This window comes from Schistocerca americana, chromosome 1 (genome assembly GCF_021461395.2).
Source record: "Schistocerca americana isolate TAMUIC-IGC-003095 chromosome 1, iqSchAmer2.1, whole genome shotgun sequence".
In the NCBI taxonomy this organism is placed as follows: Eukaryota; Metazoa; Arthropoda; class Insecta; order Orthoptera; family Acrididae; genus Schistocerca; species Schistocerca americana.
The window spans coordinates 870,159,279-870,173,975 of record NC_060119.1 but is presented as its reverse complement, the minus strand read 5'-3'; the positions used below and the strand labels follow the sequence as shown (position 1 = coordinate 870,173,975).

Below are 14,697 nucleotides of genomic sequence, written 5' to 3'. Positions count from 1 at the left end.
GTCGCCAGATACGGATGTAGCCATCATGATGCTGTGAACAGAACCTGGACTGATCCAGAAAAATTACGTTTTGCCATTCGTGCACCCAGATTTGTCGTTGAGTACACCATCGCAGGCGCTCCCATCTTCCTGTGTGTGATGCAGCGTCAAGGGTAACCGCAGCCATGGTCTCCGAGCTGATAGTCCGTGCTGCTGCAAACGTCGTCGAACAGTGTCGTGCAGATGGTGTTGTCTTGCAAACGTCCCCATCTGTTGACTCAGAAATCGAGACGTGGCTGCACGATCTATTACAGCCATGAAGATAAGATGCCTGTCATGTCGACTGTTAGTGATACGAGGCCGTTGGGATCCAGCACGGCGTTCCGTATTACCCTCCTGAACCCACCGATTCCATATTCTGCCAACAGTCATTGGAACTCGACCAACGCGAGCAGCAATGTCGCGATACGATAAACCGCAATCGCGATAGGCTACAATCCGACCTTTATCAAAGTCGGAAACGTGATGGTACGCATTTTTCCTCCTTACACGAGGCATCACAACAACGTTTCGCCAGGCAACGCCGGTCAACTGCTGTTTTTGTATGAGAAATCGGTTGGCAACTACCCTCATGTCAGCATGTTGTAGGTGTCGTCACCGGCGTCAACCTTATGTGAATGCTCTGAAAATCTAATCATTTGCATATGACAGCATCTGCTTCCTGTCGGTTAAATTTCGCGTCTGTAGCACGTCATCTTTGTGGTGTAGCGATTTTAATGGCCAGTAGTGTATGATATTGCACTGCCTACGTTGTTCAGAAGTAGATGCAATGTTCCTTCGGACATGCCTGCACGTTGGATTGATAGCATAACCCCCTGGCAGACGCAAGATGCAGCAAGCTGAACGGGTCCCGTGAAGCTCGCAATGCTTGCGGAAACCCAAATTGGCCTGCCTTAACCACTGTGCTTCAGTGCAAATGTACTCCTGTGTCGCCGTCGCGACATGTTGAGCTACATTACTGATAGCGGCGGAGTTAGGAATTGGCAAGCTTGACGGAGAATGTGTACAGCCCTGAGAAATCTACACGAGAGGTCTAACTCGCAGAGCGCCACTATCTGAGATCTTGGCCTATTCTAGGACACTGCCGGCGAGCTGACTTTCGGCCCTGTTTATGCGACGTGTATTTACTCGCAAAAGCTCTCCGACAGTGAAAACTCTCAGGTGTGCTCTTAGCTCCAAGTTTTGCGCGCAGTTTGAGCAGGTTCTGTTGTCGCGGCGTGTGCAGATTTCTCGGGTGACGACCTGCTGGCGCAGGCGGCCATCTTCTTCGTGGCGGGCTTCGAGACGTCGTCGTCGACGATGACGTTCTGCCTGTACGAGCTGGCGCTGCAGCCGGACCTGCAGGCGCGCCTGCGCAACGAGATCCGAGACCACCTGCAGCGCGCCGGCGGCCGCTTCTCCTACAACATGATCCACGACATGCGCTACCTCGACATGGTCATCTCCGGTGAGTAGCCCACTCTGCGCAGTCTCGTACCTTGAAACCCTGGACGTAGCAGTATTAGGGATCACAGCACATCTTAAAAGAAATGATTATGCATTGGTGCACTTCATAGTGATCTGTCACTAGACAATGGCAGAACAGGCCGAATCGCAATCGTAAATAAATGCACCTAATAACAATCGAAACAGAAAATGTTGTCATTTCTAAAATAATGCAGGAAAGTGGACGCAAGGAAACACGAACTAGTCTTCGAAAGACGTTACAAGATGAGTGTGAACAAAAGTAAAATGGTAATAGACTTATGTCGAATTAAATCAGGAGATGCTATGGTAATTACAGAGACACTAAAAGTAGTAGACAAGTATTGCTGTTTCGCAAAGTAACTGACGTTGGCCCAAATAGAGAGGGTATAATATGCAAGTTGACAATAGCAAGAAAAGCGTTTATGAAAAAGAGATATTTGCTAAAACCGAATATAAATTGTCCAATCACATTAAAGTGACCACTTGTCAATGGCCTTAATAACCACCTTTTTCAATGCGGACCGCGGCAAGACGTAAAAGAAGAGAGTCAATGAGGTTCTTGAAGGTATCTATAGGGATGTCCAGTTCCGTGGCCAGTTACGCTAGGTTTCTAGGTTGAGGATCCATGTTGCTAACAGCCCGATCGAGGTGGGCTCACAGATTCTCGATTGAGTCTAAATTCGAGGAATTTCGTGACTAGGAGAGCACGGTAAACTCATTCTGGTGCTCTTGGAACCACGCACGCACACTGCGAGCTGTGTGACACGTTGCATTGTCCTGCTGGTAGACGCCATTGTGTCGAGGAAGAACAAACTACATGTAGGGGTGGACATGTTCCACAAGCATATATATACATACTTACGGTGATCCTGCATACTTACGGTGATCCACTGTTCCTTCCAGAATGACAAGATTAGCCAGGGAATGCCACAAAACGTTTCCCAGGCTACATACCCTGCAGGCTGCATACTCTGCCCTCGACCCTTCCGACGATTGTTGGAGGGTGTTTGATTTCCGTCCGAGGGAGTATAAGATCTGATTAATCTGAAAAGGCCACTTCTCGCCTCTCGCTGGACTTCTAGCTGCAGTGCTGGTGCGGAAATTCCAGCCTTCGTGCTGACGGACAGCAGTCAGCACCTGCCCATGAACCGTGAGCCTGCTGTGCGGCCCATATGCTGCGACGTTCGCAGAACCGTAGTTGAGGAGACACTGTTGGCAGCCCCTCGGTTGATCTGGGCGGTCAGTTACCAAACGGTTTCACATGGATTCGCCCATACGCATCTTCGCAGCCGCCGTTCAACCTAGTCGGCTATGGCTTGTGGTGAACCGTAGTTGCCTCGACACCAGTTTTGAATAGCGCCGTTTTGCCTTGCCCCGTATATTTCAACCACTTTGGGGTTTTCGAAATGCTCCCAACCTTGACCCGAAAGCTAACGACCATACCCTTTTGGACGTCAGAGAAATCGCCTGTTTCCACATTACGACACCGATTGCACCGTTTCCGCGTTCTCCCCCCCCCCCCCCCCCCCCATCAAGGAATTGTCGGTTTCGTAATTGATGGAACTTGTGGGGAAGGGGGGGGGTAGGAGCACGGTGGGGGAGGGGGGGGGGGGGGGGGGGAAGGAGAGTGTGAAACTGTAGAGGGAACCCAAGGCATGACTACAGTAAGCAGGCTTCATGTTGACAGAAACAAACTCTTGAGAACTACACGAGCATCCACAAAACAAAATTTGGCGCAGGGTACACTTACTAGATGTCAGTTTCCAAGACGTCCTACTTTTCTTCAAATTGATACGAAATTGATAATTGATAGATGCGTCTATGTGCCGTGGCAGCCTGCGGGTTCGACTGGCTAAGATTATAAATATTTTTTATAGTGGGGGATGGGGGGGGTTATACCTGCCCTCCCCCTCCTCCCTCTCTCTGGGTACGCTCTTAGCTGTAAAACGTTTTGAGATCATCCAACTGTAGACTACGTTCAGATGGTTTCGGACGCGAACTGCAAAATGTACTGCAGTGTAATCATTCTGGAACCATAATTCACGGTGAATATCCAATGGCACATCTTGCAGAAATTCCGCCAGCACTTGCTGCAGGAATATAAAGTACCTGGTACGCGTTAGGTGTGGAAGAAGGATTTACGGTCCAATCACACGATCATCGCAGGTACCTGCCCAGACATTGATGCCGAAGGTGCGCTGAAATCTTTGTGTACACGTGGCTTTGGGGTTTTCTTGATCCAAAATGTGGCTATTTCGAGCGTTCAAAACACCTTCGCTCTTGAGATGGACTTCGACAGTGAACGAAATTCGCCTTCTTGGAGCACCACAGTTTGTTCTGTCGCTTGTGAATTTCCCATTTTCGCGCAGCCAGTGTTCTACTCTGGGAAACGAGGGATGAGATGGAGTCATGCTATTTAGGAAGTACTCCTGGTATAGACGTTGAGCTTCTCTTCCAATATAGCGAGCTTCGCCGTAAATTAACAACATATCGATGTACTCTGCGAACGTGGACTCAGACATCCTGTTACTGCAGTACTAGACACCGTAATGTCAATTGACACACCTCCAGGAAGCATGAAAACAAGGTAGACGGAAACAGAGGACATCACGTGACATCAAGTCATCGTACCATTCACAAAAGTGTGTTGCCTACCATAACAGGTGAACTACGTAAGAAACATCTAGCGCGCGACTGAGTAGCTCTTTTTTTCATTGTAACATGGAAACGAACGCGTCCGGACATCAGTCCCTTCTACAAGCTCTAGATGTGTGTAACAGGAATTGTGAAAAGCCCTGTATAATGTAATATAAGGTAACAATCTGCTTATTATTAAATTTTTAAGTTGGTCGAAACTTATTTTTACCAATAAAGTAGCGATTTATTCATAGATTCCGAAACATACCCCTGTTGTCATGTTTCTCATGCTCAGTGTGCCACGAACTACTACTTTCTAACATTAAACTCAAAAGTTTCTCACAGTGCATGTCTTGCTTGTGAGGACGTCGCCCGATTCGTCTGAAGAAAATAAACTGATTTGAATTTTACCGGTTGTCGTCCGAAGTCTGTACGTTCGGGCGATGAGATCGACTGCACTGACGCCGCTCACACTGGTGGTCGGAGTTGAAAAGATCAGGCGTCTTCGTCCGACGTCGGTAGTCGGTGGAGTTCCCCGATGTCGGTGCCACAGTGAGCAGAGCCTAGTAGTGTGGGACGGTAGGCCGACAACATGCGAGTCTGCCCTAGCGAGAGTGCCAGCAGGGCTGATGTGGTGCGCCGCCTGCTTCCCTGCCCGCAGAGACGCTGCGCAAGTACCCGACGCTGCCGTTTCTGGACCGCACGTGCCTGCGCGACTACGCGGTTCCCGGCCGGCCGGGCTGCGTCATCGAGCGCGGCACGCCCGTCTACGTGTCGCTGCTGGGCCTGCACACCGACCCCCACTACTTCCCGCAGCCGCACGTCTTCGACCCCGAGCGCTTCAGCGACAAGTCCACCATCAACCCCTTCACCTACATGCCCTTCGGCAACGGGCCACACAACTGCATCGGTAAGTACCGCACTGCTCGTGTACCTACGGGGAGGCTGAGAAGTCCCAACTTGGCTGGGGAAATAAATACACCCATGCTCATAAATTAAGGATAACTGCAGAATGCGGTGCCACACAATGTGGCACTACACAAAACTGCTCTAATAGCATAGGCACATAGGGAACACACACGACACAGATCTGTAAGTCCACGCCACTGTTTCCTGCGCATGTGCCCCGACATTAATATGGGATATGATCACCATGCACACTTATACAGGCCGCACAAAGGGTTGGCATACTCTGGATCAGACGGTCGAGCCGCTGCTGGGGTATAGCCTTCCATTCTTGCACCAGTGCCTGTCCGACCTCCTGAAGTGTCGTAGGCATTTGAAGACTTGCAGCGATACGTCAACCGAGAGCATCCCAGGCGTGCTCGATGGGGTTTAGGTCCGGAGAACAGGCAGGCCACTCCATTCGCCTGATATCTTCTGTTTCAAAGTACTCCTCCACGATTGCAGCTCGGTGGGGCCGTGCGTTATCATCCATCAGGAGGAAGGTGGGACCCACTGCACCCCTGAAAAGGCGGACATACTGGTACAAAATGATGTCCCGATCCATCTGACCTGTTACAGTTCCTCTGTCAAAGACACGCAGGGGTGTACGTGCACCAATCATAATCCCACCCCATACCATCAAACCATGACCTCCATACAGGTTCCTTTCCAGGACATTAAGGGATTGATATCTGGTTCCTGGTTCACGCCAGATGAAAACCTAGCGAGAATCACTGTTCAGACTATACCTGGACTCGTCTGTGAACATAACTTGGGACCACTGTTCCAATGACCATGTACTGTGTTCTAGACACCAGGCTTTACGGGCTCTCCTGTGACCAGGGGTCAGTGGAATGCACCTTGCAGGTCTCCGGGCGAATAAACCATGTCTGCTCAGTAGTCTGCAGACTGCGTGTCTGGAGACAACTGTTCAAGTAACTGCGGTAAGGTCCCGAGCAAGGCTACTTGCAGTACTCCGTTGCTGTCTGCAGGCACTGATGTTGAGATATCGGTCTTCTTGTGATGTTGCACACTATGGACGTCCCATACTGTAGCGCCTGGACACGTTTCCTGTCTGCTGGAATCGTTGCCATAATCTTCAGATCACACTTTGTGGCACACAGAGGGCCCGTGCTACGACCTGCTGTATTTGACCAGCCTCCAGTCGCCCTAGTATTCTGCCCCTCATAACGTCATCAATGTGTGTTCTTTGAGCCATTTTCAACACACAGTCAACATTAGCAAGTCTGAAAACGTCTGCACACTTACTCGCTGCTCCGTACTCTGACATGCACCAACACACCTCTGTGTATGTGGACTGCTGCCAGCGCCACCGTGCGACGACCGCGGGTCAAGTGCACCGCATGGTCATACCCCGAGGTGATTTAAACCCGCAAACCGCCCACCAGAGCGTTGTTCCACCATTGTCCTTAACTTATGAGCATGAGTGCAGTTGTTTCATTGGTATTCCTTCCAAAACTCTCCACCATGCACAATCCTTCCATTTCCCTCCCTACCCCTTCCTCTGCCTCAGTCACTGTTAGTCGCTACCTGCGGTTGCACATGACTCCATATAGAGTTGTAAAATTACCGTAGGCTGCCGTACACTACCACAAGCAACGGCAGACTATGGTAGCTTTCCTGGCAGCGTTAGTCACTTAAGGTCATACCCGCGTTATCTGTACGTTACGTGTGTTGCATACACATAGGGCGTTACCTCATAACGATCAGTTTATTACTAGAGTCCCCTAGAAACCAGAATTGGTGAACTGTCTAGAAACAGAATGAGGATATACACTATGTAATCAAAAGTATCTGGACGCTTGGATGAAACTGGCTTACAAGTTCGTGGCGCCCTCTATCGGTAATGAGGAACTCAATATGGTGTTAGTCCACCCTTAGCCTTGATAACAGCTTCCACTCTCGCAGGTTTACGTTCCATCAGCCATCAGGTGCTGGAAGGTATCTTGTGGAATGGCAACCCATTCTTCACAGAGTGCTGCACTGAGGAGAAGTATCGATGTCGGTCGGTGAGGCCTGGCACGAAGTTGGCGTTCCAAAACATCCCAAAGGTGTTCTGTAGGATTCAGGTCAGGACTCTGTGCATGCCAGTCCATTACAGTGATGTTATTGTCGTGTGACCACTCCGCCACAGGCCGGGCATTATGAACAGGTGCTCGATCGTGCTGAAAGATACAATCGCCATCCCCCAATTGCACTTCAGCTGTGGGAAGCAAGAAGGTGCTTAAAACATCAATGTAGGCCTGTGCTGTGATAGTGCCACGCGAAACAACAAGGGGTGCAAGCCCCCTTCGTGAAAAACACGACCACGCCATAAAACCACCGCCTCCGAATTTTACTGTCTGCACTACACTCGCTGGCAGATGACGTCCACCGCGTATTCGCCATACGCACACCCTGCCATCGGATCGTCACACTGTGTACCGTGATGCGTCACTCCACACAACGCTTTTCCACTGTTCCATCGTTCAATGTTTACGCTCCTTACGCCAAGCGAGGCGTCGTTTAGCATTTACCGGGGTGATATGTTGCTTATGAACTGCTTTCAGTTTCGTTACTGTCATTAGACGTTTGATTTTCTTTCTGTGTTAGTATTTTGTTATATTCTCATTTGTTGTTGATTAATACTGTCAATAATAGTAGTTACTTTCCTTGTAGAGCAAGTTTGTGATAATTGTAGTCAGTTTTTAACATCTTCTTATTGTAGTAGCGGAACTTAGATAAAGTTGTTTTCTTGTTTCAATAACTGTAAAATTTTACCATGAGTGAGAAGTGTGGGCTTTGCCGTAGGTTCGTGAGTAGTGGATTGCGGTGTGAGACTTTTTCGAAGTATTTTCACTGGGGGGAATGCAGTGGGGAAGCCAGTGGGCATTCTGGTGAGATCCTCTCCTGGAACTGCAGGTTATGTAGCAAGAGTAAGTTGATAGAGGAGCAGGAGCGTAAGATCTGTGCCCTTCAGGTGCAGTTGAAAAACGCACAGGAGGAGCTAGATAGGATGAGGAAGGAGAAGGGGGTTGGGGAATGGAAGCTGGCTGTTGGCAAGAGATCTGCTAGGAGAAGGAGATTTTCAGATAGTTTTACTATTGGTGTTTGTAATAGATATGACCAACTGTCAGAATCCAGTGGAGAGGAATCTCTAGTAGCTGCAGATGTAGGAAGTATGCAGCAGACCTCAGCAGTTACGGTGGCTAGGACAGTTGCAAAGTCTAAGAGAAAGAAGAAGGTTCTGCTGTTAGGTAGTTCTCATGGAACGAGTCAATACATGAAATTACAACACGATTGTAGAAACAGATAAAATGAAATATAAGAAACATATTCAGTTGTAGATTGTAGAAACAGATAAAATGAAATATAAGAAACATATTCAGGCGACACGTCGTTAGTTTAAATAAAGAAAATCAAGAATGTAACACTGGAATTTGCTTAATTTTTTAGCTCTTCCAGGAGCTCCTTGACAGAGTAGAAGGAGTGAGCCATTAGGAAACTCTTCAGTTTAGACTTAAAAGCGTTTGGGCTACTGCTAAGATTTTTGAGTTCTTGTGGTAGCTTATTGAAAATGGATGCAGCAGAATACTGCACTCCTTTCTGTACAAGAGTCAAGGAAGTGCATTCCACATGCAGATTTGATTTCTGCCTAGTATTAACTGAGTGAAAGCTGCTAACTCTTGGGAATAAGCTAATATTGCTAACAACAAACGACATTAAAGAAAATATATACTGTGAGGGCAATGTCAAAATTCCAAGACTATTGAATAGGGGTCGACAAGAGGTTTTCGAACTTACACCACACATAGCTCGAACAGCCCGTTTTTGAGCCAAAAATACCCTTTTTGAATCAGAAGAATTACCCCAAAAAATAATACCATATGACATAAGCGTGTGAAAATATGCGAAGTAGACCACTTATCGTGTTGAAATGTCACTTACTTCAGATACTTTTCTAATGGTAAATAAAGCGGCAAGTTTCTGAACAAGATCCTGAACATGGGCTTTCCACAACAGCTTACTATCTATCCGTACGCCTAGGAACTTGAACTGTTCCGTCTCGCTTATAACATGCCCATTCTGTCTGATTAAAATACCAGTTCTTGTTGAATTGTGAGTTAGAAACTGTAAAAACTGAGTCTTACTGTGGTTTAGCATCAAATTATTTTCCACAAGTCACGAACTTATTTCATGAACTACATTATTTGATAATGTTTCAATATTACACACAAGATCCTTCACTACCAAGCTGGTGTCATCAGCAAACAGAAATATTTTTGAATCACCTGTAATACTAGAAGGCATATCATTTATATAAATAAGAAACAGCAGTGGCCCCAGCACCGATCCTTGGGGAACGCCCCACTTAACAGTGCCCCATTGGGACTGAACATCATTACCACTCTCAATATTGCGGAGAATTACCTTCTGCTTTCTGTTCTTAAAGTAAGAGGCGAACCAATTGTAAGCTACTCCCCTTACACCATAATGTTCCAACTTCTGCAGTAATATTTTGTGGTCAACACAGTCAAAAGCCTTCGTTAAATCAAAGAAAACACCTAACGTTCGCAACCTTTTATTTAACCCGTCCAAAACCTCACAGAGAAAAGAGACTATAGCATTTTCAGTTGTTAAGCCATTTTTAAAACCAAACTGTACATTTGACAGCAAATTATGTGAATTTAAATGCTGCAGTAACCTTGTATATACAACCCTCTCGATAACTTTAGCAAACACCGATGGCATAGAAATAGGTCTATAATTGTCAACATTATCCCTGTCTCCCTTTTTATAAAGTGGCTTCACTACCGAGTACTTTAATTTGTCAGGAAACCGACCACTCCTAAAGGAAAAGTTACAGATATGGCTAAGTACTGGGCTAACATACATGGAACAATACTTCAGTATTCTGCTAGATACCCCGTCATATCCATGAGAGTTCTTGGTCTTTAGTGATTTAATTATTAACTCAATCTCCCTCTTGTCAGTATCATGGAGGAGCATTTCAGGTAACAGTCTCGGAACACTTTTTTCTACGAGCGCTGTATGATTCCCTGTTGAGACTAGGTTTCTATTTAGTTCACCTGCTATATTCAGAAAGTGATTATTAAATACTGTACATATATGCGACTTATCAGTAACGCGAACATTCCCACTATGCACTGATTCTATATCCTCGACCTGTCTCTGCAGACCAGCCACTTCCTTTACGACTGACCATATGGTTTTAATTTTATCCTGAGACTTAGCTATTCTATCTGCATACCACATACTTTTTGCCTTCCTAATAACTTTTTTAAGCACCTTACAATACTGTTTGTAATGGGCTATTGCATTTAGATTGTGGCTGTTTCTAACGTTTTGATATAATTGCCACTTTGTTCTACAAGATATTCTTATACCTTTAGTCAGCCACCCAGGCTGCCTGTTTGTGCTAGTACCCTGTTTTGAACGTTCTAACGGAAAGTCTTGAGGAAAGCATTATATTTATCGTCTACTGTATCAGCACTATAAACATCTTGCCACTCTTGTTCCTTGATAAGGTTTACAAAAGTCTCTACAGCAACTGGATCAGCTTTCCTAAAAAGTTGGTAACTATATTTAACATGTGTTGCAGCACAAAAATCTTTTAGACTTAAAATTTGTGCATCATGATCTGAAAGGCCATTCACCATTTTGCTAACAGAATGCCCTTCTAGTAATGACGAATAAACAAAAATATTGTCTATGGTTGTTCTATTGTTCCCTTGCACTCTCGTTGGAAAGAATACGGTTTGCATAAGATTATATGAATTAAGGAGGTCTACCAGCATCCTTTTCCTTGCACAATCACTTATACAATTTATATTGAAGTCACCACATATAACTAACTTTTTGTATTTCCTATAAAGTGAACCAAGAACCTCCACTAGCTTTAGCAAAAATGTTGTGAAATCGGAGTCTGGGGACCTATAAATAACAACAGTAAGAAGTTTAGCTCCACTAAATTTAACCACACCTGCACAACATTCAAACGCCTTTTCAGTGCAGTACTTTGAAACATCAATTGACTCAAATGGGATACCATTTTTCACATACATGGCTACTCCCCCACACCGCAAAGAGCTCCTAGAAAAGCTGCCAGCCAACCTGTATCCTGGTAAAGGAAGCCTCTGAATTATCTCCTTATTTAAGAAGTGTTCAGATATACCAATAATTTCAGAGTCAACATCTATAGGCAGTTCAGTAACTTTATCTCTAATGCCTTGTATGTTTTGATGAAATATACCAATTCCCTCATTAATCGGATACCTAAGCTTTGTCGAAAGTGGTTTATTTGTTAGAGAGACTTCCCTTAAGCAGGAATACCTGTCAGCTAACTTCAATCTAAAAAAGGTACAGCTCTAACACCCACAACTACCGGAATTTTCCCATTAGTGATCCCACCACCCCCACCTATGCTGTCACCTATAAGCTTTGCCAACCTCCCCTTTCCATACCTGTTGAGGTGCAGGCCATGTCTAGTGAAACCCGTCCTGCTGATAGACTCCACCGACACCACTGAAATGTGACTCATGCCTTCTGTCATTAGCGCACCCCCAAGTCTCATGTTATTACGCCTGACGGCTGTATTAAGATGAGGCCGATCGTGACGCTGAAACAGTTCCACGAAATACACATTCGTGTTGCCAGTCTGAGTGGCTATCTTTTCCAGGTCACCATCTATGTCATACTCCCCCTCCCTATCAATACTATTACCAGCCCCACCCACAATCACTACCTGATCCTCTTTTGTAAAATCCCTACAATACCCCCCTATGTTAAAAGTCACCTGAGCCAATCCTGCATTAGGCTTCACGATGCTGGTGACCTGGTACTCACTCCCCAAAACTTCCTGCAACTGCTGGATCAAAACGTCCTTGGTCCCGGTTTCGAACCCCTACACCATATAAATTTTGAATCAATATCATCAGCAATGCCGGCTGAACACTTCCAGCATAAGAAGCCACCCTCAGCCAGCCAACGGCCTTGTCAAAGATGGCGGAAGCGTGGACAGAGGTTCAAGCCACTCTCTTGTCCTTTGAGTGGGAAACTGCCCCTAAACGCGGAAGAATCAACAATGATCGACGGCATGAAGATGCAGAAGACAACGGAAACCATTGCATTAAAGATACATAACGTTTATCCGCAAGACGTCTGTCCCGTAATTGAAAAAGTGTCGTGATGATCTGTCCATTGGGAAAAGATTCCGGAATAGCCCCCCATTCCGAGGGGACTGCCGAGGAGCGGGTGACGAAGAGAAAAATATTGAATAAGTTAGTTAGTTAGTTAGTTAGTTGCCAACGAAAGGTTAGCGTTCTTCGAGTCTGGGTGTGGAATGTCAGAAATTTGAACGTGGTAGGAATTCTAAAAAATTTTAAAAGGGAAATGCTAAAACTAATTTAGATACAGTTGGGGTCAGTAAAGTGAAATGGAAGGAAGACAGGGATTTCTGGTCAGGCGACAATGGGGTAATACCAACAGCAGCAGCGAATTGTATAACGGGAGTAGGATTCGTTATGAATAGGAAGAGAGGGTAGATATTGTGTTACTGTGAACAGTTCATTGATAGGGTTGCTCTTATCAGAATCGACAGCAAACTAACAGCAACAACGATAGTCGAGGTCGAAAGCCAAAGAAGAAGAGACAGAGAAAGTATATGAAGCTACTGAAAGCGTAAGTCAGTACGTAAAGAGAGGTGAAAATCTAATAGTCATTGGGGGTTGGAATGCGGTTGTAGGTAAAGGAGTAGAAGAAAGTGTTAGGGGAGAGTATGGGCCTGGTACTAGGAATGAGAGGCGAGAAAAAGTAATTGAGTTCTGTAAAAAATTTCAGCTAGTAATAGCGAATATTCTGTTCAAGAATCACTAGAGGAGGAGATACACTTGGAAAATGCCGGGAGATATGGGAAGATTCCAGTTAGATTACAACATGCTGAGGCAGAGATTTCGAAAGCAGATACTGGATTGTGAGGCATACCCAGGAGCAGATATAGACTCAGATTACAATTTAGTAATGATGAAGAGTAGCCTGAAGTTTAAGAAACTATTCAGGAAGAATCAATGCGCAAAAAAGTGGGACACGGAAGTACTAAGAAATGAAGAGATACGTTTGAAGTTATCTGAGGCTATAGACACTGCGATAATGGATAGCCCAGTAGCCAGTACAGCTGAAGTCTCTTAGGAACGAAATAAATAAGAAGTGCAGGGAAACTATGGAAAAATGGCTGCATGAAAAATGTAAAGAAATCGAAAAAGAAATTATTGCGGGAAGGACGGATTTAGCATATAGGAAAGTCAAAACAACTTTCGGTGAAACTAAGAGCGAGGGCGGTAACATTAAGAGTTCAACGGGAATTCCATCGTTAAATCCAGAGGAGAGAGCGGGTAGGTGGAAAGAATACATTGAAGGCTTCTATGAGGGGGAAGTCTTGTCTGATGCCATGACAGAAGGAGAAACAGGAGCCGACAGGGAAGAGATGAGGGATCCAGTATCAGATTCAGAATTTAAAAGAGTTTTGGAAGACTTAAGATCAAATCAGGCCGAAGGGATACGTAATACTCGATTGGAATTTATAAAATCATTGAGGGAAGTCGCAATAAAACATCTATTCACATTGGTACGTGGAATGTATGAGACATGGTTCAAAAATGGCTCCAAGCACTACGGGACTTAACAAATGGTTCAACTGGCTCTGAGCACTATGCGACTTAACTTCTGAGGTCATCAGTCGCCTAGAACTTAGAACTAATTAAACCTAACTAACCTAAGGACATCACACACATCCACGCCCGAGGCAGGATTCGAATCTGAGACCGTATAGCAGCAGCGCGGTTCCAGACTGAAGCGCCTAGAACCGCTCGGCCACAGCGGCCGGCTATGAGGCATACGATGTACCATCCGACTTTCTGAAGGTCATCATCCACGAAACCCCGAAGACAGCAAATGCCGAGGAGTGCGAGAATTGTCGCACAATTGGCTTAACAGTTCATGCATCGAAGTTGGTGTCAAGAATAATATACAAAAGAATGGAAAAGAAAATTAAGGATCACACAGATGACGATCAGTTTGGATTTAGGAAGGATAAAGGCACCAGCGAAGCAGTTCTGACGTTGCGGTTGATAATAGAAGCAAAACTGAAGAAAAATCAAGACACGTTCATAAGATTTGTCGAGCTGGAAAAAGCGTTCGACATGTCAAATGGTGCAAGATATTTGAAATTCTGAGAAAAATAGGAGTAAGCTGTAGGGAAAGGCGGATAATATACAATATGTATAACAGCCAAGAGGAAACAATAAAAGTGGAAGACCAAGAGCGAAGTGCTCGTATTAAATGGGGTGTAAGACAGGGATGTAGTTTTTCGTCCCTGCTGTTTAATCTACACATCAAAGAAGCAATGATGGAAATAAAAGAATGGTTCAAGAGTCGGATTAAAATTCAGGGGGAAATGATATCAATGATAGGATTTGCTGATGACATTACTATCGTCGGTGGAAGTGAAGAAGAATTGTTGAATGGAATAAGCAGTCTAATGAGTACAGAATGAGAACTAAATGTAAATCGAAGAAAGACTAAAGTAATGGA

The 14,697-nt window shown here is 45.4% G+C and overlaps 1 protein-coding gene across 1 annotated transcript in view; it reads left to right on the top strand.

Annotated features, from left to right (window-relative positions):
- The window catches only part of LOC124547093 (cytochrome P450 6k1-like), a 165,896-nt gene that overhangs the window by 128,251 nt on the left and 22,948 nt on the right, over window positions 1-14,697 (top strand). The window contains exons 7-8 of the mRNA XM_047125084.1: window positions 1,265-1,486; window positions 4,805-5,053. Coding sequence (XP_046981040.1) covers window positions 1,265-1,486; window positions 4,805-5,053 — 471 coding nt within the window. The remainder of the gene's footprint in view (window positions 1-1,264; window positions 1,487-4,804; window positions 5,054-14,697) is intronic.